The sequence below is a fragment of the Heptranchias perlo genome, chromosome 8 (genome assembly GCF_035084215.1).
Source record: "Heptranchias perlo isolate sHepPer1 chromosome 8, sHepPer1.hap1, whole genome shotgun sequence".
NCBI classification, from domain to species: Eukaryota; Metazoa; Chordata; class Chondrichthyes; order Hexanchiformes; family Hexanchidae; genus Heptranchias; species Heptranchias perlo.
Window position 1 is genome coordinate 76,679,951 of NC_090332.1, and position 26,256 is coordinate 76,706,206.

At 45.9% G+C, this 26,256-nt stretch overlaps 1 protein-coding gene across 6 annotated transcripts in view; it reads right to left on the reverse strand.

The window, feature by feature from the left end:
* syne1b (spectrin repeat containing, nuclear envelope 1b) overlaps positions 1–26,256 on the reverse strand; it is a 478,102-nt gene that overhangs the window by 260,500 nt on the left and 191,346 nt on the right. For 5 of the 6 annotated variants that reach the window (XM_067989378.1, XM_067989371.1, XM_067989373.1 and 2 more), the window contains exons 54-65: positions 25,947–26,083; positions 24,499–24,670; positions 17,551–17,733; positions 16,822–16,965; positions 16,256–16,411; positions 13,598–13,762; positions 11,872–12,044; positions 10,819–10,972; positions 7,999–8,142; positions 6,104–6,268; positions 5,236–5,553; positions 3,548–3,703 (exon numbers count right to left, since the gene is read on the reverse strand). In XM_067989378.1, coding sequence (XP_067845479.1) covers positions 3,548–3,703; positions 5,236–5,553; positions 6,104–6,268; positions 7,999–8,142; positions 10,819–10,972; positions 11,872–12,044; positions 13,598–13,762; positions 16,256–16,411; positions 16,822–16,965; positions 17,551–17,733; positions 24,499–24,670; positions 25,947–26,083 — 2,067 coding nt within the window. The remainder of the gene's footprint in view (positions 1–3,547; positions 3,704–5,235; positions 5,554–6,103; positions 6,269–7,998; positions 8,143–10,818; positions 10,973–11,871; positions 12,045–13,597; positions 13,763–16,255; positions 16,412–16,821; positions 16,966–17,550; positions 17,734–24,498; positions 24,671–25,946; positions 26,084–26,256) is intronic. The other variant, XM_067989374.1, reaches the window with a different exon arrangement.

The window sequence follows — 26,256 nt, forward strand, 5'->3', positions numbered from 1 at the left end:
CAGGTGACTAAAAGCTTGGTCAAAGAGGTAGGCTTTCAGGAACATCTTAAAGCACGAGAGAGAGGTGGCAAGGCAAAGAGGTGTAAGGAGGGAATTCCAGAGCTTAGGACCTAGGCAGCTGAAGGCACGGCCACCAATGGTGGGGCGAAGGAAATCGGGGAAGCACAAGAGGCCAGAATTGGAGGATTGTAGGACTGGAGGACATTACTGACAAAGGGCGCTAAATTGGGCCGTGTAGCGCCCGTTGTTTCGGCGCTACATGGCCTCTCCGACATCCAAGATGGCGTCTTGGATGCGCATGCACGTTTCCAGCGTGACGTGTGCCAGACGCCATCTTGGTATAGGAGTTAGCGCTGGCGCAGATAACAAACGCTGGAATCATGTAAAGTAGGGAGAAAATGGCTTCAGTGTGCAACGCTGATTTAAAGTGATAGACACCATTTTGGGACTTAAACTCAACTCAACACACAGTCTTAACCCCTACCATCTGTCTTAGAGTGCCTGGAAGACCCCCCACCAGCGCTATTTAAATGCAGGATTCACAGGTTAGTGGCTGGATTATTGCTTCTGGCTGCCGAGACATTTGTGACTGTTTTTGGAGGTCTCCCAGACTTGAAAACTAGGACTAGGGGACATAGCCTAACATTTAGAGCCAGGAAATACAGGAGTGAAGTTAGGAAATGCTTCTATACGCAAAGGGTGGGAGATGTTTGTAACGCTCTTCTGCAGATGGCAGTTGATGCTAACTCACTTCTGAATGTTAAATCTGAGATTGATAGATATCTGTAAACCAAGGGTATTAAGGGATATGGGGCTAAGGCAGGAATATGAAGTTAGGTCACAGGTCCACCATGATCTCATTGATGGTGGAACAGGCTCGAGGGGCTAAATGCCACTGCAATTTGCTGCCTCCTGATATGCGCCACCTTCTCCTGCAAGAAAGCGGGACGTGTGTCTGGGTGATGTGCCTATCTTGGTTGAATAGCTGCCAGTGTGTGTGGCCTGTGAGTTGTGGGTGGGCGGCTTGCAACAGTGGTAATGTGTAAGGGTGAGAGGAAGCATCTGGTTGGAAGAGTTGAGTACTAATGGAAAGAGTTTGTTGGTATGTGGGTGATGGGGGGTGTAGTGCGTGGTGCAGTTGGTAGGAGGCGCCACTTGACAGTTGACCTCACTCACCTTGACCATTCGTGTCAAAGCATTGAACTTCTTCCTGCACTGTATCCATGTTCATGATGCTGTGCGCCTGGCATTGACTTTGTCCCCCGCTGCCTCCCACTGCATTTTGGATATATGTCTGGAGGGCCTCTTGCCCCCACCCACCCCACCCCACCCCGCGGATATAGGATGTCCCTCCTTCTGTCCACCTCTTGCACCAAGGCATCTAGTGCATCAGCAGAGAACCTTGGTGCACGCACTCTCGCAGGCCTGGTACCAATTCAGAACGGCAGATTGGTGAGGTCTGGCGTGCAGATTGGAGGATGTGGGATTTAGTAATGCACAACCTTTATTCAATGTTTCAACATAACTCATCAGTGTGTAAACATAGGGATGGGACCTGCATCTGTGTTTTACGTGTGCAATGACTGATCTCCGTTCAGATTCCGTGAAGACAGTAGACTGTTATTTTCAGTAAATAACAGGCACCAGCTACCTTTAAGAATTTTCTAAGAAACATCCTCCCTTTAAGAGATTGAGCTCCTCCTAGTGGTGGAAAGTGCAAATTGCATTGATTCCACATGCAAGGCCCGGAATGGAACGCTGATTGCAGGTGAGTCCTGGGGCCGGCCGAAACTCGCGTCCTGCCTGCACAGGGGTCATTGGGCGTGGGGTAATAGCACATCACGCTACCTGAGCCCAAAAACGATCCTTATACAAATTTTCCCCCATAATGTTTACAATCATTAAATAGAGAATGATAACACACTACGTTTGCTTACAAAACACCATGACTGTGTTAAAGCGAACAATTTTGAATGGACACAGAAGCAAAACAAAATGCTGAAAATCTGAAACAAAGCAGAAAATGCTGCAAACACCCAGTGGATTTCATCAGCAGCTGTGGAGAGAACAGGCGAGTTAACGTTTTCATCCGACAGTCCATCGTCAGAGCTGAGGAAAATGAAAGATGAACAAGCAGGTCAGCCATGATCTCATTGAATGGCAGAACAGGCTCAAGGGGCTAAATGACCTACTCCCGTTCCTATGTCCCTATAGCCCTGTAAATCTTTTCCTTCAAGTATTTATCCAATTCCATTTTGAAAGTTACTACTGAATCTACTTCCACCACCCTTTCAAGCAGTGCATTCCAGTTCATACAACTCGCAGCATAAAAAATGTTTCCTCATGTTGCTTCTGGCTCTTTTGCCGATCACCTTAAATCTGAGTCCTCCGGTTACCAACCCTTCTGCCGCTGGAAACAGTTTCTCCTTATGTCAAAACAGTTCATGATTTTGAACACCTCTGTCAAATCTCCCCATAACCTTCTCTGTTCTAAGGCGGACAACCCCAGCTTCTCCAGTCTTTCCACGGAACTGAAGTCTCTCATCCCTGGCATCAGTCCAGTAAATCTCTTCTGCACCCTCTCTAAGGCCTTGACATCCTTCCTAAAATGTGGTGCCCAGAATTGGACACAATACTCCAGCTGAGGCCTAACCACTGTTTTATGAAGGTTTAGCATAACTTCCTTGCTTTTGTACTCTATGCCTCCGTTTATAAAGCCCAGGATCCCATATGCTTTTTTAACAGCCTTCTCAACTTGTCCTGTCGCCTTCAAAGATTTGTGTACATATACCCCCAGGCCTCTCTGTTCCTGCAACCCCTTTAAAATTGTACCATTTCGTTTTTATTGCCTCTCCTCATTCTTCCTACCAAAATACATCACTTCATACTTCTCTGCATTAAATTTCATCTGCCATGTGTCTGCCCATTTCACCAGTCTTTGTCCTCCTGAAGTCCGTTACTATCCTCCACATTGTTTACTACATTTCTGAGTTTCGTGTCATCTGCAAACCTGGAAATTATACCCTCTATACCCAAGTCCAGGTCATTAATATATATCAAAAAGAGCAGTGGTCCTAATACTGGGGAACACCACTGTATACTTCCCTCCAGTCTGAAAAACAACCGTTCACCACTACTCTCTGATTTCTGTCTCCTAGCCAATTTTGTATCCATGCTGCCATGGTCCCTTTAATTCCATGGGTTTTAATTTTGCTAACAAGTCTATTATGTGGTACTTTATCAAATGCTTTTTGAAAGTCCATATACACAACATCAACCGCACTACCCTCATCAACCGTCTCCATTACTTCATCAAAGAACTCAATCGAGACTTCTTAAGTCTCTCTCCATAACTGTAGCCCCTCACCCCGTAACACCCCAGGGAACCTACTCCATTGAGTGAACAGCACAGCATTGACAGATTGCCCTCTCAGTTACAGTGATGACCAAAAACGCAGCACATTTAAGAGGGTACAAACCCTCCAAATAAACACGATAAATTCTGTTGCAGGCATGGACCATGATTCCTGAGCTGTTGGTTACATACCACCACATGAAGCAGAATGCCCTGGTATCTGGCAGCCAGTTGGGTCGCTTGACTTCCCACACTGCTGTTGATGTGAATCTCCTCCAGGACTTGGTGGGCTAGCAACCCGACCCTTTCCACTTCATCCTTTCGAGCAAGGATTTCTTCATTCCATTTCTAATAAGACAGAAGGGAAAATTATTAATCCACTCACTGTCATTTAAATATAACTAATAATACGACTGATTGTAGAAAGAAAAAATAACTTATCCTGGTCAAACCAGGTTGTATGTTTTTTGCCAAGTGCATAACTATCTCCCAACTTTACACAGATTATTGGTTAGCGAGCGCTGGCTTATTTTCCCTCTGAAACCTCAGATACCAAATTTGCTGTAGGTTAGCGCAAAACATATGGAAACTCAGCTGGGATGGAATTAAAAAAGATACAGTTTGCGATTGTGTTAGTTTCAGTGGATGAGTCAGGCAGCAGAGTTCCAGGGAAAATCTGTTTAGAGGAAGATTATTATCAGCAGGAGATGGCTATGTGCGTGTGTAGTTGTGTGCGTTTGAAATGTGTGTGAACTGGGTGTGTGTGTGCGCATCCATGCGTGGGTGTGTGTGAACTGCGTGTGTGTGCATTTGTGTATGTGCACATGTGGTTATGTGCGTAAAATAACACAGCAGTGTTCAGCAAGTAACATCATTTTTACCAAATAATTAAAAAGGCTAATGGAATGTTGGCCTTCATCTCAAGTGGGCTGGAATACAAAGGGATCGAAGTTATGTTACAGCTGTACAGAGCTCTGGTTAGATCCCATCTGGAGACTGCATTCACTTCTGGACACCGCACCTCAGGAAGGATATATTAACCTTGGAGGGGGTGCAGAGGAGATTCACCAGAATGATACCGCGGCTAAAAGGGTTAAATTACGAGGACAGGTTGCATAGACTAGGCTTGTATTCCCTAGAGTGTAGAAGATTAAGGGGTGATCTAATTGGGGTGTTTAAGGTGATTGAATGATTTGATAGGGTAGATAAAGAGAAACTATTTGCTTTGATGGGAGAGTCCAGAATAAGGGCCCATACCCTTAAAATAAGAGCTAGGCCATTCAGGGGTGACGTCAAGAAGCACTTCTTCTACAAAGAGTAGTGGAAATCTGGAACTTTCTCCTCCAAAAAGCTGTTGAGGATAGGAGTTTATTGAAAATTGATAGATTTTTATTAGAAGATAAGAAATAGGAGCAGGAGTAAGCCATACAGCCCCTTGAGCCAGCTCCAGAAATAAACATTGCCAAAAATTTTAGCAGCAGTGGGATTTGAACTCACACCTCCACAGAAATTGGACCCAATGCCTCAGACTGCTAGGCCACACTAGAGGACTATGAGTACTGAAACCTGTGACTTAGGCAAGGGCATTATGAACTATGGGGCCATAACTGGTAAATGGAGTTCAGATGCAGATCAGCCATGATCTAATTGAATGGCGGAACAGGCTCGAGGGGCTGAATGGCCTATCTCTGTTTCTATGAGCAATGTTTGATGCCATTTCAACCTCAAATCACACCTTTGTAAACTGCCAATGTTTACACAGGCTGGATAAGTCAGTCAGACAGATTTAATGCAGCAATGTATGGAACGGAGCGATGGAATGAAAGTACCAGTCAGAGTGGTGCGGAGCAATGTGCTGTTGCTGTTTACACTGTACACACCTGTAACTGTTGTAGCTGAGTCTCCTTCGTGACTCGGTCAGACTTTCTTCCCGTCCGGAGATTGATCTTCCTCTCTAGGTCAGAGAGCCACGTGTCTACCTGCTGGAACATCTTCTCCAGCCGCCTAAGCATGTTCAGAGTGGCATTGACTCTCTCCTTCGCCTCCACGAGCCTTCTCTGGTACAGGTGCCAGTCCCGCTGAGCGGATTCAAGTATGCGATCCTCCATATATGTAGACCCAGACAGGGTCACCTTCTCCTGGGTCCTAAGGACAGCGCTCATTAAAGTCTGGCCCTCAGTGCAGTGCCTCTCCAAGTCCTGTGGAACAATATGGTTGTTTGGACTGCATTAATACAATGCAAGGCAGCACCTTGGGATCTATTCATGAAATGAACTGCATAGTCTATGTTAAATAATCTTTAATGTCAGCTGTGGCTCAGTGGTAGCACTCTCACCTCTACATCAGACCAGTCTTAGGTTCTAATCCCCACTCCAGGAACTTGAACACATAATCCAGGCTGATAGTTCAGTGCAATACTGAGGGAATGCTGCACTGTCAGAGGTGCCGGCTTTCAGATGAGACGTTAAACCAAGGCCCATCTGCCCTCTCGGGTGGACGTAAAAGATCTCTTTGCGCTATTTGAAGAAGAGTCGGAGAGTTCTCCCCGGAGTCCTGGCCAATATTTATCCCTCAATCAACACCTAAAGCTGATGATCTGGTCTTTTATTTCATTGCTGTTTGTGGGATCTTGCTGTGCGCAAATTGGCTGCCGTGTTTTCTAACTTACATCAGTGACTACACTTCAAAAGTGCTTTGGGATGTCCTGAAGTTGTGAAAGGCGCAATATAAATGCAATTCTTTTTTTACCTCCAGGTCTCGGAGTGTATTTTCAAGGGTCTCAACGTCATTCCCCAAGTGCGAACAGCAGCAGAGCTTCTCCTTTTCCTGCTCTACCCACTCCTCAAACATTTTCAGATCGTGCTGGTACTCTCGGTGGAGCTGAACCAGTTCCTCGGCTTTTCTGGTGCCCTCCTGTAAACCAAAGGAAATGGTTTCACGTTCACATAAAAAGACCCAAATAGAATTACACAGTGGGGTATCATTTTCTGAGCACAAAGTAGCAGTGGGGGATCTCACCCGTCAACGACCCATATCAGGAATCTGCACTACCCACAATTTCAACAGGAGAACGCAAACCTTCCCAACACATCAAGGTGCAGGCGCTAGGGAAGGCCAGGTAAGGTGCAGGCGCTAGGGAAGGCCGGATAAGGTGCTGATATTAGAGAAGGCCGGGTAAGGTGCAGGCGCTAGGGAAGGCCGGGTAAGGTGCTGATATTAGAGAAGGCCGGGTAAGGTGCAGGCACTAGGGAAGGCCGGGTAAGGTGCTGATATTAGAGAAGGCCGGGTAAGGTGCAGGCGCTAGGGAAGGCCGGGTAAGGTGCTGACATTAAAGAAGGCCGGATAAGGTGCGGCTACAGCTGACACCTGGCATACCCTTTGTGTGAAGAAGTGCTTCCTGACCCCTGAATGGCCTAGCTCTAATTTTAAGGTTAAGCCCCCTTGTTCTGGACTCTCCCACCAGAGGAAATGGTTTCTTTCTATCTACCCTATCAGCTCCTTTGATCATCTTAAACATCTCAACTTCAATTAGATCAACCGTAATCGCCTAAACTCAAGGGAATACAAGCCTGGTCTATACAACCTTGTACTTTAACCCTTTCAGCCCCAGTATCATTCTGGTGAATCTGCGCTGCACCCCCTCCAAGGCCAATATATTCTTCCTGAAGTGCCGTGCCCAGAAACTGAATACAGTACTTTAAATGGGGTCTAATCAAAGCTTTATAGAACTGTTACATAACTTCCACTCCTTTGAATTCTGCCCCCCTTGAGATAAAGGCAAACATTCCATTAGTCTTTTTGATTATTATTTGTACCTGTCCAGTAGATTTTAGTGATTTCTGTACTTGGACCCCTAAATCTCTCTGCTCCTCCACAGTTCCCAGCTTCTCGCCATTTAGAAAATACTCTGATTTGTCTTTCTTAGGTTCAAAGTGGGTGACCCTCACACTTCCCCACATTGAACTCCATCCGCCCACTCGCTTAATCTGTCAATGTTCCTTTGCAAATTTTTGCTCTCATCTACACTATTTACTGTGCAACCAAACATATGGGACGTACAGGCCATGTCAATCACATCAACTTTTGTACCATGTACCATGCATGTGCCTCCCCCAACAAACGCTAGACAACTGAAGATTGAACTAATTAAACAGGATATGGTGCACAGCAATAAAAGTAAACAGCTGCTTGTGCCAGCCATGGTCCAGTGGGTTCAAGTTCCACTCCAGAGACTCGAGCGAAAAATCGAAGCAGGCACTTCAATGCAGTACTGGGAGAGTGCTGCACTGTTGGAGGTGCTGTCTTTCGGATGAGACGTTAAACCGAGGCCCTGTCTGCCCTCTCAGGTGGACATAAAGGATCCCACAACACTATTTTGAAGAAGAGCAGGGGAGTTCTCCCCAGTGTCCTAGCCAATATTTATCCCTGAACCAACATCTCTAATGACTATCTGGTCATTATCCCATTGATGTTTTTGGGAGCTGTGTGCAATTTGGCTGTTGCATTCCCTACATTACAACAGTGACTACACTTCAAAACAGTACTTCATTGACTGTAAAGCACTTTGGAACGTCCTGAGGTCGTGAAAGGTGCTGTATAAATACAAGTTCTTTCTTTTACTGCTTTGTTTCTGTGTGGCGTACCTTAGCCTTGTCACTCAGATTGCTGAAGCGTTCCTGAAGCTCTTGCAGTTCCAACCGTGTCACGTAGTGCTGGGCCATGCTCTCGCCTTTAGCCTGGATGGTCTCCAGCAGGCGGCTGTGACTCAGGGTATCTTCGTACAGTAACTGAAACAGCAGAATATCACACCTGACTCATTGCACAAAGAGGAAATCGCTTGTTAAAGCATTCACGCACGTTTCAAAATAAAACTTACTGTGCCTTTCAAATACGGCAGGTCACAGGGGGGATTGTCCTGGGTCTGTATCCAGGGGCATCGGTTTATCTGGGCGCAGTGAATATTGGTAAATCGGGCAAGTAGGTTTGCCACCTGTAAAAGGAACCTGCCCAATTTTCCCAAATATTTACCGAGCCCCTGAGTACAGATCCAGGAAATTCACCCCTTTTGTATTTTGTGATCTCACCAGATGCCTTTCAAAGTGTACTAGTAATCCAGAAAACTGGATTAGTATTCCAGAGAACTGGACTAATAATCCAGAGAACTGGATTGGTATTCCAGAAAACTGGATTAGTATTCCAGAGAATTGGACGATTAATCCAGAGAATTGGACGAATAATTCAGAGAATTGGACTAGTAATCCAGAGAATTCGATGAATAATCCAGTGAATTGGCGAATAATCCAAAGAACTGGACTAGTAATCCAGACAACTGGACGAATAATCCAGAGAACCAGACTAGTAATCCAGAGAACGGGCCTATTTATCCAGAGAATTGGATGAATAATCCAAAGAACAGGACTAGTAATCCAGAGAACGGGACTAATAATCCAGAGAACCAGACTAGCAATCCAGAGAATTGGATGAATAATCCAGAGAACTGGACTAGTAATCCAGAGAAGGGGACCAATAATCTAAAGAACTGGAACTAATAATCCAGAGAATTGAACGAATAATCCATAGAATTTGATTAGCAATCCAGAGAACTGGACTAGTAATCCAGAAACTGGACTAGTGATCCAGACAATTGGACGAATAATCCAGAGAACTGGACCAGTAATCCAGAGAATGGGACTAATAATCCAGAGAACTAGAGTAGCAATCCAGAGGACCAGACTAGCAATCCAGAGGGCTGGACTAGTAATCCAGAGAACTAGATGAGTAATCCAGAGAACTGGACTAGTAATCCAGAGAATTGGACGAATAATCCAGAGAACTGGATGAATAATCCAGAAAATTGGACGAATAATCCAAAAACTGGACTAGTAATCCAGAGAGCATGAGTTAAAATCCCAGCATGACAGTTTGAAAATTTGAATTCAATTTTTTAAAAATCAGGAAATAAAAAGCTGGCATCAGTAAAAGTGACCATGAAGCTGTCGGATTGTCGTAAAAACCCAACTGGTTTACCAATGTCAGTTAGGGCAGGAAGCCTGCCGTCCTTACCCGGTCTGGCCCATATGTGACCCTAGTCCCTCACCAATGTAGTTGACCCTTAACTGTCCTCTGATGTGTCCTCGCAAGCCACTCAGTCGTATCAAACCACTACAAGAAGAAGGCCCACCACCACCTTCTCAAGGCAACCAGGAATGGATAATAAATGCCATAAATAAATAAATTAAACAAAATCGATCATCCAATTCTAGACTCATTTCTCTTCCCATTTCTTCCCCCCACACTTCCTTTCTTCTCTCAATGAGACTGAGGGACAATCCCATAGGCCCCGGCAAACTTCCAAAACCTTGCCCCAACTGACCATTCTTTATGTGCTGGCAGGTTATGTCAGGATATCAGGAGATTTCTTGGGTCTGCCCCCAGCGGCACTTGGTCAAGTCTGGTGCCCATCCAATATCCACACACGAAGGTTCCAGCCGATGTTACTGGATAGAGATGTGGAGCTGAATTCCCCTATCTTTAGCCCATGGGCTTTGAGGCAATTCTACCGTCCCTAATATTGCCCCTGTCCGGGAACTTGTTGGTTTCTGGGCTCTGTTTCCACCCATGCAATGTACTGATCCACTTCAAATGACCAATGTGCAGAAAAAAAGTACTCCAGAACATCAGACAATGCAAGTTACAGGGTCTCTTCCAATATCCCACATAACTGCATTAGGTATCCGAATATACAAGTTTGGTCCAACAGTCAACTCAGCACAGCCCAGGGACTAAGTCTGGGAGCTTGTTGGTTTCTGGGCTCGGTTTCCATCCATGCAATGTACTGATCCACTGAACCATCAGAGGAAGTTCTGAGTTCATTTACTGGTCAGAGACCCACTCAGCAAAATAGCACAGCCGCACTGGTGCTTTCCCCACTCCATGACTGCTGCACTGTCGGAGGGGCCATCTTTTGGATGGGACATTAAACTGAGGCTGAGTCTGCCAGTTGTGATGGAAGCAAACAATTCTGTGACATTACTTGAAGAAGGGCAGGGCGTCTAATATCCTCAGTCACTTTCTCTTTTTATGCTTTCTCCCGGTCCCCTGGCCAACACCCCTCTCTCATTCCACACCGCCAGAAACAAATTCATCTCATTTATTGTTTGTGGGATCTTGCTGTGCTCAAACCGACAGCCATGTTTGTCCAGCCAACAATGGCTGCATTTCAAAAGTAACTCGCTGGGTGTGGAGTGCTTTGGGAAGTCCTGAGATAAGTTGTATATAGAAGCGAGTCCCTTTCTTTTGTATTTTAATACGGGAGTATGCTGAGGATTAATCATTCTTCCTCGTTGAAAATGTTTGCCAATTTGCTGCAAACCTAGGGTGTTGCACTTCTGACTTGAGACCTAAGTCTAAGTTAGCTAAATTTCACTCTGTCTTGTTAGAGGACGGGTTTTGCCAAGCCATACCTTGGCTTTGCCCAATCCTGTTGCTTTGTCCCTAAGCTCTGTACATTGTCGTGCAGAGGCCTTCAGATCTCCCTCCATCCGATCCATCCAGCTCGCAAACTGCCGGACATCATCCTGGTAACTGGTCCACTGGGATAATGCACCTTCCAGTTGACTGGATGCAGAATTGAAAAAGAAAAATGATATTAGTATAACATATCTGAAATGCTAATTCATAAAATCCACCCCACAGTCAGGAGCCACTCTTTGATTAAAACAGTTGCAGCCTTTTCCGTGCGTGTCTTGTAAATTTCACTTACTGTATGACTGACACTTGCATACTTCTTGTGACTGCAACTTATTTCAGCTAGAGGATTACTAAAATGCTGTGGGGTCGTGGGACAGTGTCGCACAATTATTGAAAGAACTGGGGCAAGCGTCACATTTTATTGAGTGTTCAACGTGTTTTTAGAATAAGAAATAAGTGGTCTTTTCAAATATGCTTACCAAATCAGGCAAAATATTGGCCTGAAAATGTCTACTTTTTTAAAACCACATCTTGGCTCAGCGGTAGCACTCTCATCTCTGAGCTGAAAGTTTGCAGGTTCAACCCCCGCTCCAGAGACTTGAGCACATAATCCAGGCTGACACACCCCAGCGCAGTACTGAGGGAGTGTTACACTGTCGGAGGTGCCATCTTTCCGATGAGACATTAAACCAAGTCTGACCTCTCAGGTGGATGCAAAAGATCCCGTGGCACTATTCAGAGAGGGTCAGGGGAGTTCTCCTGGTGTCTTGGCCGACGTCCCTCCCTTAACCAACACCACCAAACACAAATTAGCTGATCATTCACTAGATAATTACAGATGATGTTAATGGGGCCCGAGGCAAATTTCAGGCCCAAAAACAAACCTGAAGGAATTTCCGCCCCATGAATCTCTAGCATTCAGTAGTTCACTGCGATTGCCAATGATCGTTACTTCACTCAGTGGCTGTCACCTTACTGTCACTGCAGAGGCCTTGACTGAGTTTGATGCACTCCCCTAATTCCATCACAGTTGAGCAGGGACTGACCTTTTGCACTGAATAGAGAAGGAGAGGAGCGAGTCCCAGGAAGCTTTCAGATCTTCCATCTGTTTGCGAATAGCGGCCGTGCCCTCAGGAGAGGTGCTCCTCAGAACAGACTCCCCACGGGTCAGCACCATCTTCAGCTGAATCTCCTTCTCCTGTCTGAGAGCAAGCAGTGCCTGTCGAAAGAGCGATTCAATTCTAATTAACTGTCAGTTAACACACAAACTGTCAGCTTCCCTCCACCTGACCTGGAGGAGGATTTTTTTAAAAATCATTTTCGGGATGTGGGCATCGCTGGCAAGGCCGGCATTTATTGCCCATCCCCAGTTGTCCCCGAGAAGGTGGTGGTGGGCCTTCTTCTTGAACCGCTGCAGTCCGTGTGGTGAATGCTGTTAGGCAGGGAGCCCCAGGATTTTAACCCAGTGATGATGAAGGAATGGAGATATATGTCCAAGTCAGAATGGTGTGTGACTTGGAGGGGAACTTGGGAGGTGATGGTGCTCCCATGCGCCTGCTGCCCTTGTTCTTCTGGGTAGTGGAGGTCATGGGTTTGGGGGGTGCTGTCGAAGAAGCTTTGGAGAGTTGCTGCAGTGTATCCTGTGGATAGTACACACTGCAGCCACGGTGCGCCGTTGGTGGATTCCTAACCGTTGAGAAGTTGATGACTATTTGGAATATTTTTTGCGGTACGCTAAACAATGAATAATTCTGTCCGCCACTGTGACAATTTGCCCGTACATTGCAGGGGTCTAATTACATTCATTTGGATACTGATTGCTCAGTCTAGTGATTTGGGTGAATGAGGACAGACTAGCGCAAGGAGGAAAAAGTAGGGCAGCAAATAGTACTGAGAAAGAGAAGTATGTTACTCGCAATGAGACGGTTATAAACTACTTTAAAAGATGCCAATACCGGCGGTTACTTTAATAGAATACAGGAGCAGCTTTTCGTCTTCCGCTCCTGCGCAGTGATCTGGTGGAGAGGGTCACCCTCACTTCACAAAACCTCCCCCATTTTCACTTCATTCCACTGCTCCGCTCTGCCAGATCACCACCCAGGGGGTGAAACTGAAAACCAACCCCTACTTGTGTCGCGTGACACTCAAACGTGACACCAGGGACTAGACAAATTCCCAAATATAAAATAACTTTTTTTCTGAGTATAACTCTATAACTTTCCATCAAGTAAGATTAACAGCTACTCTGCTACAACAGATTCAAGATCTACTCCCACTTTCAACCCTTATATTTATCTGGGTCCCTGAACATACCTCTACAGCAACCAAAGAACTTTACAGTGTTGCTTATCTCCTGATATATGAGTCCTTCTGTTTGATAAAATCCATTGAGCAGCAAACACCCGTCAAACTACAATAACGAAGAACCGTTAAAGAAGTAGTAAAGAAGGACTGTGTAAACAAGTATAGGGCTTGAGCACATAGTCCAGGCTGACATTCTCAGTGCAGTATTGAGGGAGTGCTGCACTGTCGGAAGTGCCGTTTTTCGGATGAGGCGTTAAACTGAGGCCTCCTCTGCCCTCGCAGATGGATGTAGAAGATTCCACGGCACTATTCGAAGATGAGTTCTCCCCGGTATCTTGGCCAACATAATGAGCAGAGAATTTTGCAGAATGTGCTCCTGATCTGTTCTCCCCCTGAGTGAGGCTCCAAGCCATGAGTGTACCTTTGAAAAACCAGTCCTGTGATGTAAAGGAATCCTACGGAACTCACCTCGACCTTTGCCATCCGACTGTCCAACATGTTTTTATCGACAGTGGGAGTGCAGTAGGACTCCAGCATGTGCCTGGCATCTCCCAGCCAGTCCTGCAGCTCTTTCAGTCCCTGCGAGAACTGCTGGTGCTCCGTCACAGTTCGCTGAACTCGTAAAGCCTTCTCCTGAAATCCAAAAAAGGGTAGAAGCAACCATCATAAAAACATTTCCAATTTCCATTTTACATTTTGTTTTTCCCCAAGCAACAGCAAACTCCGACCCAGAGCTCTCCAAACTATCTGACCCAGTAACAGTCTCTGAGCAATGGTAGTATAAAGGCTGGGTTAGCTCCAACACTGCTACTTTCCCTTTTGAAAGTTATTATTGAATCTGCTTCCACCACCCTTTTAGGCAGTGCATTCCAGATCATAACAACTCGCTGTGTAAAAATATTCTCCTCCTCTCTCCCTGGTTCTCTTGCCAATTACCTTAAATTTGTGTCTTCTGGTTACCGATGCTCCTGCCATTGGAAACAGTTTCTCCTATTTACTCTATCAAAACCCCTCATGGATTTTGAACACCTGTATTAAATCTCCCCTTAAGCCTCTCTGCTCTAAGGTGAACAATCTCAGCTTCTCTAGCCTCTTTACATAGCTGAAGTCTGTCACAGTGCAGAACTTCACCCACTGGCAGAACGCACCTATTTCGCAGCCCGCTGCGGATCCGTATAGTTCCTGAACTAGAGTACCGTGCTCACTTCCTGATCCTCCGTCATTCTCTCCACTATCGTGACTAAGCTCGAGTTCATGGTGACCCCCACCACAGAAAGGCAATAAGGGGAGCCTGCAGCTGCTAACGGTGAGGCCGCATGGAATCGGGGTAACTAGCTGCTAAATGTTGGCAGATACCTTCGTGGAAAGTGGACGCAAAGCACGGCTATAAAGCCTACAGGTATATGTGCGGTTGGTCCATGTGGGTGGGTGAGTGTGGAAATGCGATGAGAAACTAAATGTGTATTATCCCGAAAATCATGGGAGCGCTCGCAGCAGGCAGGGTCCACTCCAAGAACATCTATTCATATGATTTACCGTAATCAGAGCACTCAACGGGTGCATTCTATTCACTTAGGAGTGCAATTCACTCATGCAAGTCATGCAAGCACCACGGGATAAACTTTACAAGTGAACACCCCCGGGCTGTAGCTTCAACGCAACGGGCCGTAGTTTCAACGCAACGGGAGCGCAGGCCAGGGAGTCCTGAGGTGGAGATCGGAGCACCCTATTTCCATGCGTCGCGATTTTCTGCTCATCGATTTTAATCGATGGAAAATTGTGCTGGGCATAAATCGGGCTCACTGATTCAGGTACCTGAATCCACAAAATGCTTCCATCGTATACGGCAGGGGGTCTATGTCCTACCTGTATAGAAGAGTACAACTGTACTTTACAAATGGAACTGACAGACTGAAATCGAATACCAATCACCTTCAACTGTGGAATCTGAATAATTTCACACCTCCCTGCATGTGCAGGAAGCTAATAGTGAGCCGCGGCTCAATTGGTAGTGCTCTTGCCTTTGAGTCAGAAGGTCATCAGGTTCAAGTCCCACTCCAGAGACTTGAGCACATAATCAGAGCTGATACTCCCAGTGCAGTACTAATGGAGCATTGCACCGTCGGAGGTGTCGACTTTTGGATGAGACGTTAAACCGAGGCCCCGTCTGCCCTCTCAGGTGGACGTAAAAGATCCCAGGGCACTATTTCAAAGAAGAGCAGGGGAGTTCTCCCCGGTGTCCTGGCCAATATTTATCCCTCAACCAACATCACCAAAACAGATCATCTGGTCGTTATCTCATTGTTGTTTGTGGGACCTTGCTGTGCGCAAATTGGCTGCCGGGTTTCCTACATTACAACAGTGACTACACTTCAAAAAGTACTTCATTGGCTCTAAAGCGCTTTGGAACGTCCTGAGGTCGCGAAAGGTGCTATAGAAATGCAAGTCTTGCTTTCTTTCTTAGTGTCGCTCCCTAGCCTGCATCTAGTTGACTAAAGTGAATATTTCACTAAAGTTAACACGGTTTAAACGTGCGGTACAGTTTATTTATTACATCGAGGTGCTTAGTCACCCCGCTTACTCTCAAAAATTGGTTAATGAGAGGGTTTCACAACCAGTGCAATGAACTGAAACCGAATCCAGGTGATAATGAATCAGCTCCTCGGGTCACAAGTGACTCTAAATGCTCCCAGACTTTACACGCATCTCTCACAGGTCTTTTCATCTGTCTGTACTTCTGTCACTCAGAGACTGTCGCTCAGGGACTGTCGCTCAGGGACTGTGCTTCACAGGTATTAATAATTCGAAGGAAGATCATTAACAGCAAGGGGAAGCTTCGTTATCTGAGACACATTTACTGATCGCAGTACTTCATCCATGTTGTCTTTATACTGGGTTTTCCAGTACGGAGGGGTTCAATTAATAAAACAATCCCGACTGTACAACCACACCTGGGAATTTCACGATATGCGTTTGAGAAAATAACAGAATAGTCACTCACTGTAAGCAGAGTCATAGAACAACTAAGGCAAATCAGAGAATTTGTTGCAATGTTTTTCTCTTAGAAAGTTACACTTTTGATTCGTTTTGATTTTCAAGCAGAACACATTCACTTCTTGGCCTTACCTTGGCTAAGTTATTTAAGGCTAAATACCAAGTGGACAGCTGAGACACTCTGTGCATAAAGCTTTTGTTAGACGCTTGCTCTTCCCACAGGTGCTGAGCTTTCTCTTTCAGCTTGTTTAGCTGGGGTTCATGGCAGGCTATATCCTCTAGGACAGACTGGAAGGCACAAGCAGGTTTGCAAGAAAAACCACATGTTACATTGCGTATTATATTTGGCAGGAGCGAGGCATATGGAGAGTATCAACTAACGCTATCATGCGTGGCACTGAAAACAAAGCACATTAAAAGCAGTTAGCGTGCGTAGCTACTTGTTGAAAACTGGAAACAGACACATTCTACAAAGGTTAAGACAAGCACCGGATTACTGGATAAGCAGAAAGGAGGGCCTGAATCGTGAGTTCGGCAGCAGAGGATGAAGGTGATAGTGATGACATATTGTGGTGGTAAAGATAACTGTCCCACTAAAAGACATCACCCCACAAGTTTGTGAATCACATGAAGCGTGTGGTGAAATGCGTCATGTACAGCGACACTCTCAGGCTGTTGTTTGCGAGAGGGTGGGCTACCTGCAATCTGAACTGTTCGTTTTTCTTCGCCAGCAGGTCGGGCAGCTGGCCGCTGCTCCCTTGCACGGCCGTTTCCGTGGCAACCAGCCACTCCTGCACAGGCCCAACTCCAGCTTCGAAGTCCTTCATCTGAGACTGCAAGTTCTGGGGGGTGGGGGGGGAAAGAAAACACGGACTGTTGATGACGCAGCACTTTAAAAACCGACACCTTTAGTCCGAAGATTACGGCAGCCCTTTAAAAACTGACAGATTTAAACCGAAGATTATGGCGGCTCTTTATAAACTGACAACTTTAAACCGAAGATTACGGTGGGTAAACGGCGATCAGATTGGTTCTGCTGGTCAGAGCGAAGGCATGAACTCAAGATAATTGGAAAAAGCATTAAAGGGGAGGTGCGAAAAAATTTCTTTACAAAGAGGGTGGTTAGAGTGTCATGTGACGGGGGCGCAAAGTTCAGCACATCTGATTCGCAGCCCGCACGGTATCACGCCCATGAAAGCGTTTGTTAAAGTGAATGGGTAGGAAAGACTTGGGAACCATGAAAGGGACGTGGAATCTTACAGCACAGAAGGAGGCCATTCGTCCTAACGTGCCTGTGTCGGCTCTCTGAAAGAGCTATCCAATTAGTCCCACTTTTTCCCATTTGACCTCTTTCTTTTTCAGATGTTTATCCACTCCCCTCAGTTTCCCAGGTACCGATTAACCAGCTGTTGTTAGCTGCTTCCTACCTGTAAGGCAGCCTCTTTTTGGTGCAGGTTTGCTAACAAATTCTTCCAGTCCTCTTTGGCAGTGGACACCTTGGCCTTTATTGCCTCGGCCTTCTCCTTGCTGAGAATCCTGCTCAACAGCTCACCTTTGGAAATCAGGGTGTTTAGTTTGCTCTGACAGGCCTCGCTTTCTGACAGGAAGTCCTAAAAGCAAAAACAAAACGGCCATCAGTAGAAGAAGAAGAACCTACATTTCTACAGCGTCTTTCAAGACCTCAGGATGTCTCAAAGCGATTTATAGCCAATGAAGTACATTTGAAGTGTAGTCCCTGTTGTAATGTAGGAAATGCAGCAGCCAGTTTGTACACAGCAAGGTCCCACAAACAACAATGTGATAATGACCAGATCATCTGCCTTTTTTTAGTATTGTTGAGAGATAAATTTTGGCCAGGACACCGGGATAACTCCCCTGCTCTTCTTCGAAATAGCACCATGGGATCTTTTACATCCACCCAAGAGGGCAGCGCTCCCTCAGTACTGCACTGAAGTGTCAGCCTGGATTATGTGCTTAAGTCTTTGGAGTGGAGCTTGAGCCCACAAACATCTGACTCAGAGGCGAGAGTGGTACCACTGAGCCACGGCTGACATCAGTAAGACCAGCCAACGGCATGTCTACATCGTGGAACCACTTGGAGCAACGCGTTAAGGCAGCTGCTGATGTGAAATTGCTACGATTACATTGTAAGGTGGAACATGGAGCATCAGTGGCAGCACAGAAGCAACAATGACTGTGCAGTTATACAGAGGAAGAACTCGCATTTGTATAGCACCTTATCACATCCTCTGGATGTCCCAATGTTCTTCAGAACCAATGAATTACCATCACTGTTGTTAGATAGGCAGGTACAATAGAAAGGCATCACAAATACCAAATATGTGGAGGACAAACGCCAACTTGCACTGGTTAGGCTGAATGGCCTGTTTCCGTATTCTAATTTCCACGTATTTCTATGTATAAATGAAATGACCAGTTAATCTGTTTTTAGTGGTGTTGGTTAAGGGATGAATATTTGACAGGACACCAGGAGAACTCCCTGCTCCTTTTTTGAATCAATACTGTTTCCTACATTACAACAGTGAGATCACTTCAAAAGTGCTTCATTGGCTGTACAGCACTTTGGCACTGTATAAATACAAGTTTTTTGTTCATTACCTTTCGTATCCGCCTGAAGAGACAGATGAAATCTCAGTTTTACGTCACATCCGAAAGACGGCACCGCTGACAGTGCAGCACTCCCTCAGTACTGAACCGAAGTGTCAGCTTAAATTATGTGCTCAAGTCTCTGGAGTAGGGCTTGAACCCACAACCTTAATGACTCAGACATGAGAGTGCTACCAACTGAGCCAAGCTAACAACAAATTCCAGAGGTGAGGTGAGAGTGACTGCCCTTGACATCAAGGCAGCATTTGACCGAGTGTGGCACCAAGGAGCCCTAGTAAAATTGAAGTCAATGGGAATCAGGGGGAAAACTCTCCAGTGGCTGGAGTCATACCTAGCACAAAGGAAGATGGTAATGGTTGTTGGAGGCCAATCATCTCAGCCCCAGGACATTGCTGCAGGAGTTCCTCAGGGCAGTGTCCTAGGCCCAACCATCTTCAGCTGCTTCAACAATGATCTTCCCTCCATCATAAGGTCAGAAATGGGGATGTTTGCCAATGATTGCACAGTGTTCAGTTCCATTCGCAACTCCTCAGATAATGAAGCAGTCCATGCCCGCATGCAGCAAGACCTGGACAACATCCAGGCTTGGGCTGATAAGTGGCAAGTAACATTCGCGCCAGACAAGTGCCAGGCAATGATCATCTCCAACAAGAGAGAGTCTAACCACCTCCCCTTGACATTCAACAGCATTACCATCACCGAATCCCCCACCATCAACATCCTGGGGGTCACCACTGACCAGAAACTTAACTGGACCAGCCATATAAATACTGTGGCTACAACAGCAGGTCAGAGGCTGGGTATTCTGCAGCGAGTGACTCACCTCCTGACTCCCCAAAGCCTTTCCACCATCTGCAAGGCACAAGTCAGGAGTGTGATGGAATACTCTCCACTTGCCTGGATAAGTCCAGCTCCAACAACACTCAAGAAGCTCGACACCATCCAGTACAAAGCAGCCCGCTTGATTGGCACCCCATCCCCCACCATAAACATTCACTCCCTCCACCACTGGCACACTGTGGCTGCAGTGTGTACCATTTATAAGATGCACTGCAGCAACTCGCCAAGGCTTCTTCGACAGCACCTCCCAAACCCGCGACCTCTAACACCTAGAAGGATAAGGACAGCAAGCGTGGGAACACCACCTGCACATTCCCCTCCAAGTCACACACCATCCCGACTTGGAAATATATCGCCGTTCCTTCATCGTCGCTGGGTCAAAATCCTGGAACTCCCTACCTAACAGCACTGTGGGAGAACCTTCACCACACGGACTGCAGCGGTTCAAGAAGGCAGCTCACCACCACCTTCTCAAGGGCAATTGGAGATGGGCAATAAATGCTGGCCTCGCCAGCGACGCCCACATTCCATGAATGAATAAACAATGACAGTCAAAAGTCACCATCACAACATCAAACCAACTGCACGGGCCTGAAAGCCATGTTTCTGACTGTGGACTTCCCCTGCACTGCTGTTCTGAATGGACAGCAGGAGAGCTCAGTCTTCCCACCCCTAGAATGAATTGACGGCTGTTAATGCTCGACATTGGCAGTGCTTTGCCTGTTGAGGTGAGTCTCATGTCCCCAGGCGGCCTGATTGGACTGCTGGTGTGGGAGGTAGGACTACCTGCAGCAGGAGTGTAACACAAATGCAGTATTAGCATGGAATGCATTCGGCCTGTGGCTCAGTGACATTAACAGCAAACTGCATTAGACCCCCATTGTGTATGCAATGTCTTAACTCGAGGGACTCTCGATGTGGGCTGGCACTGGAAAAAGTGACTATGAAAGCTGCTGGATTGTTGCAAAAACCCAGCTGGGTCACTAATGCCCTTCAGGGAAGGGAACCTGCTGTCCTTACCTGGTCTGACTTTCACGTGACTCGAATCCCACCCTACTTGATTGATTCTTATTGCCCTCTGAAGTGGCCTAGCAAGCACTCAGTTGTAACACAATTGCTTCCAGGAGGAGACTCACCCCCACCTTCTCAGGGCAAGTAGTGATGGGCAATAAATGCGGCCTTGCCAGCAACAACAAAATAACAAGGGCTATTGTTATCTGTTACACTGACATCCTGTGCTTCTTGCAAAGGGTTTGTGTCTTTTTCTCTTCCCTCCTAATGTGCTTCATGCTAATTCCACCTAATGATGAATTCTCCCCCCGCAAGATGATGCGGCCAGTGAACCCTCTCCTACTATGCATTTAACACAAGGCCTGACAACCATCTTCCCATCAAGATTCACTGCCAAGTGTTGAATTGTATGAATCCCAACCTCACATTCCCAATCACCACCACCACAGTGGTTTAATCACTTTACCTAATTCAAAAGAAACTTCAGCACGCAAATAGAAAAACCCCAACTATAGAGTATAGAGAGATTCTAATGTTACTGCTGGGCAAGTAGGTGGCAATCTAATTCAGTCTGCGCAACCTCCCCACAAACTCGACCCTGCAGTATCTTCAATTCAGATATAAACACAATCCAGCAATACCTTCAATTCAAATACAAACATGATCCTGCAGTCGCTTCAATTCAAATACAAACACGACCCTGCAGGATCGTCAATTCAAATACACGCCTGTTGCAAGCTTATTATAACCCAACATAGCTGAGGAGTCATAGAATCATAGAAAGGTTACAGCATGGAAGGAGGATATTCAGTCCATCGAGTCCGCGCCAGCTCTGTGTAAGACCAATCCAGCTAGTCCCACTCTCCCGCCCTATCCCTGTGGCCTTGCAATTTTTTCCTTTCAAGTACTTATCCAGTTCCCTTTTGAAAGCCACAATTGAATTTGCCTCCACCACCCCCTCGGGCAGTGCATTCCAGATCTTAACCACTCACTGTGTAAAAAAGTTTTTCCTCATGTTGCCTTTGGTTCTTTTGTCAATCACCTGAAATCTATGTCCTCTGGTTCTTGACCCTTCTGCCAACAGAACAGTTTCTCTCTATCTATTCTGTCTAGACCCTTCATGATTTTGAATACCTCTATCAAATCTCCTCTCAACCTTCTCTGCTCCAAGGAGAACAACCCCAGCTTCTCCAGTCTATCCGCGTAACTAAAGTCCCTTATCCCTGGAATCATTCCAATAAATCTTTTCTGCACCCTCTCTATGGCCTTCACAACTTTCCTAAAGTACGGTGCCCAGAACTGGACACAATGCTCCAGTTGTGGTTGAACCAGTGATTTATAATGGTTCATCATGACTTTTGTAATCTGTGCCTCTACTTATAAAGCCCAGGATCCCGTATGCTTTTTTAACCGCTTTCTCATCCTGTCCTGCCACCTTCAACGATTTATGCACATATGCCCCCAGATCTCTCTGTTCCTGCACCCCTTTTAGAATTGTGCCTCTAGTTTATATTGCCTCTCCTCGTTCTTCCTACCAAAATGTATCATTTCGCATTTTTCTGCGTTCAATTTAATCTGCCACGTATCCACCCATTCCACCAGCCTGTCTATATCCTCTTGAAGTCTATCACTATCCTCCTCACTGTTCACTACACTTCCAAGTTTTGTGTCATCTGCAAATTTGGAAATTGTGCCCTGTACGCCCAAGTACAAGTCATTAATGTATATCAAGAAAAGCAGTGGTCCTAGTACCGACCCTTGGGGAACACCACTGTACACCTCCCTCCAATCTGAAAAACAACCGTTCACCACTACTCTCTGCTTCCTGTTACTTAGCCAATTTTGTATCCATGCTACTACTGCCCCCTTTATTCCACGGCCTTCAATCTTGATCACAAGCCTATTTTGCCGCACTTTATCAAATGCCTTTTGAAAGTCCATATACACCACATCAATCGCATTGCCCTCATCAACCAGGCCTATAAAAGACTTTGGATTCCCTTTTACGTTTGCCACCAGTCTATTCTCATACTCACTCTTTGCCCCTCTTATTTCCTTTTTCACTTCCCCTCTGAACTTTCTATATTCAGCCTGGTTCTCACTTGTGTTATCAACCTGACATCTGTCATATGCCCCTTTTCTCTGCTTCAAATTACTCACTATCTCTTTTGACATCCAGGGAACTCTGGCTTTAATTGCCCTACCTTTCTCCCTCATGGGAATGTTCCTGGACTGTACCTGAACCATCTCCTCTTAAAAGGCCGCCCATTGTTCAATTATAGTTTTGCCTGCCAATCTTTGATTCCAATTTACCTGGGTCAGATCAGTTCTCATCCCAGTGAAATGGCCCTCATCCACTTGAGTATTTTTACTTTAGAGTGGTCCATGTCCTTTTCCATAGCTATTCTAAACCTGATCATACTATGATCGCTGTTCCCTAAATGTTGCCCCACTGACACTTAATCGACTTGGCCCGCCTCATTCCCCAGAACCAGATCCAGCAATGCCTCCTTCCTCGTTGGGCCAGAAATGTACTGGTTAAGAAAGTTCTCCTGAACACACTTCAAAAATTCCTCCTCCTATTTGCCCCTTATATTATTATTATCCCAGTCTATATTAGGATAGTTGAAGTCCCCCATTATCTCTACTGTATAGGTTTTGCACCTCTCTGTAATTTCCCTGCAAATTTGCTCCTCTATATCCTTCCCACTAGTTGGTGGCCTATAGAATACACCCAGTAGTGTAACGACACCTCTATTGTTTCTTAACTCTAACCAAATAGATTCTGTCCTTGACCCCTCCAGGACATCCTCTCTCTCCAGCACTGCAATATTCTCCTTAATCAATATTGCCACCCCCACCCCTCCTTTCTTCCCTTCCCTATCTTTCCTGAATACCCAATCCAGCCCTTTTTTGAGCCAGGTCTCCATTATCGCCACTACATCATATTCCCATGTGGCCAATTACACCTGCAGCTCTCCAACCTTGTTTAACACACTTCATGCATTTACACACATGCACTATAAATCTATCTTAGACTTTCTTGCACTCTCTCTTAGTCTGGTCCCATCTACTACCATACTATTTCTTGCTTTAGCGCTATCTTTCTCTCCCAATCCTTTGTGCATCTTGTTTTGCCTTTTTAATGCTACACCTTGGTGCCCCTCCCCCTGCCAAATTAGTTTAAGCCCCCCCTCCCCCCCCCCACAGCACTAGCAAACCTCTCCGCGAGGACATTGGTCCCAACTCTGTTGAGATGCAACCCATCCGCCTGTACAGGTCCCATCTCCCCCAGAACTGGTCCCAATGCCCCAGGAATCTAAAGCCCTCCCTCTTGAACCATCTCTCCAGCCACGCATTCAGCTGCTCTATCCTCCTATTTCTATACTTGCTAGCGCATGGCACCGACAGTAACCCGGAGATTACTACCTTTGAGGTCCTGCATCCTAATCTCTTTCCTAACTCCTTAAAATCTGCTTGCAGGACCTCATCCCTCTTTCTACCTATGTCGTTGGTACTGATATGGACCATGACGTCTGGCTGTTCACCCTCCCCCTCCAGAATGTTCTGCAGCCACTCAGTGACATCCTTGACTCTGGCACCAGGGAGGCAACATACCATCCTGGAATCACATCTGCGGCCGCAGAAATGTCTGTCTGCTCCCCTAACTATAGAATCCCCTCTCACTATCACTCTTGACCTTTCTCCTCCCCCCGCCCCCCGAGTCAAGAAACCAAGAGCAGCAAGGCATGCTAGAAGCTCCCTAGCTCTTCCTTTTCCCTCCAATTAGTTTGCATTTTTTGTACGTTTTCCTTTTTAAACATTTGATTTGAGCACTTCTCCTGTTTTATCACAATAATTATTATTGTCATAGTTGTTTCCTGTGAGCACTTTACCTGCAGTTTCTGTATGATTGAAGTTGCTTCATCAATATTTTGAGGCGTATCAAAGCAGGTGGTGATTTTAGTGTTAATCATCCACTGCTGAAACTCCCTGAAAGTTGTACGGAATCGTTGTTCCAGTGCCTTTTCCTTGTTCTGACAGTACTTCGCTGTCTGCAAGCAAAGGCTGTGGTGAGCAAGAAACAAGGAGACAATAAATTAGATGGAGGGTTACAAACCAAAAACCTCGTGACCAGTCTTTTCCCTTTGCAGATGCTGCCTGAGCTTCTGTGGATTTCCAGCATGTTTTGTTTTTATTGCAAGGTCACCACCGGAGGTTCTGGTATTCCTCACCAAGTAGCAATCAGGACTCCCTTAGACCCAATACCAAAACACAGGCCGCTATTGATGCCGTGGCCTTTGCTTCAACATCATGTGATGCCAAGGCTGCTCCAACGCCCAGCTCAGCCAGAAAGACATGAGGAGATTGTGCGATTGCAGAGAGCCTTGGAACCTTGTGAGTCAATGCACAATGTGACTTGTTCCACACTTTTGATCAAAACCATTCGTAATAATGGCTTCAACGCGGCTTCCATCGAAATCAATGGAATGGGAATGGGACGGCTTCTATAACATAGAATTACACAGCATTTTACCGCACAGAAACAGGCCATTTGGCCCAACTAGTCTGTGCCGGTGTTTATGCTCCTCATGAGCCTCCTCCCACCTTACCTCATCTCACCCTATCAACGTATCCTTCGATTCCTTTCTCCCTCATATACTTATCTAGCTTCTCCGTAAATGCATCTGCTATTTGCCTCAACCACTCCATGCAAGTTCCATATTCTCACCACTCTCTGTGTAAAGAAGAGCAGGCGGACGATCCTTTCTGCCAGTTAACCGCCCAAACGCTGAAGGTGAAAATTACCCCCTTAGGTTTATGTGATGCGCTGAGCATCCAGCGACACCACCCTTTCCTCCAAGATCATATTTGCTCGATTGCAGCTTTGGCTAGTCTTGCAGGGTAGATTGGAGCAGGCTGCACAGATTGAAAAGTCAAGAAATTTAGGAATCAATTTAAGCAACAGTCATGGGCATCCGTCCCCAGAGAAGGATCTAAACCTGGATGGAAAGGCCTCCAAATTTACTCTCCTGGAGATCTCACTGCTCTTCTTTGAAAAGTACCATGGGATCTTTTGTGTCCTCCTGATCAGGCAGGTGGAGCCCCAATTTAAGGCCTCTCCAAAAAAACAGCACCTCCAACAGTGCAGCAATCCCTCAGTACTGCACCGAAGTGGTACCTAGATTATGGATTCAAGTGCCTGGAATAGGGTTTGAATCCACTACCTTCTGGCTTAGAGGTAAGAGTGCTAGTCATTGAGCCCAGGCTAAACACAGTGCTTCAGTATGAAACAGATTGACTTCTTCATTTCCAAACTGTTTCAATATAATCGGGCATTTACCTATTGTATTCTTTGATTAAAGAAGAAACTTTATCTGAATGTGAGCTCAAATCCTTGGAAAATCTGCAGAGGTCATTTAGTTGAGCCTTCAATGATTCACTCGTGCTTTCTGCCTCCTTCAGAGCTTCCTCTGTTTCCTGCACCAAATCAGTAATAAATTATATACTGAAACACTAAGGGGAGACCAAAGGTTACAATATCATTCATTGTTCATTCAATACAGACATAGAATAGTGTATATAATCACATGGAGCCTAAAGGAGTATAATCACATGATAAGTGGTACTGTGTGTAGCAGTGATATTGTGTA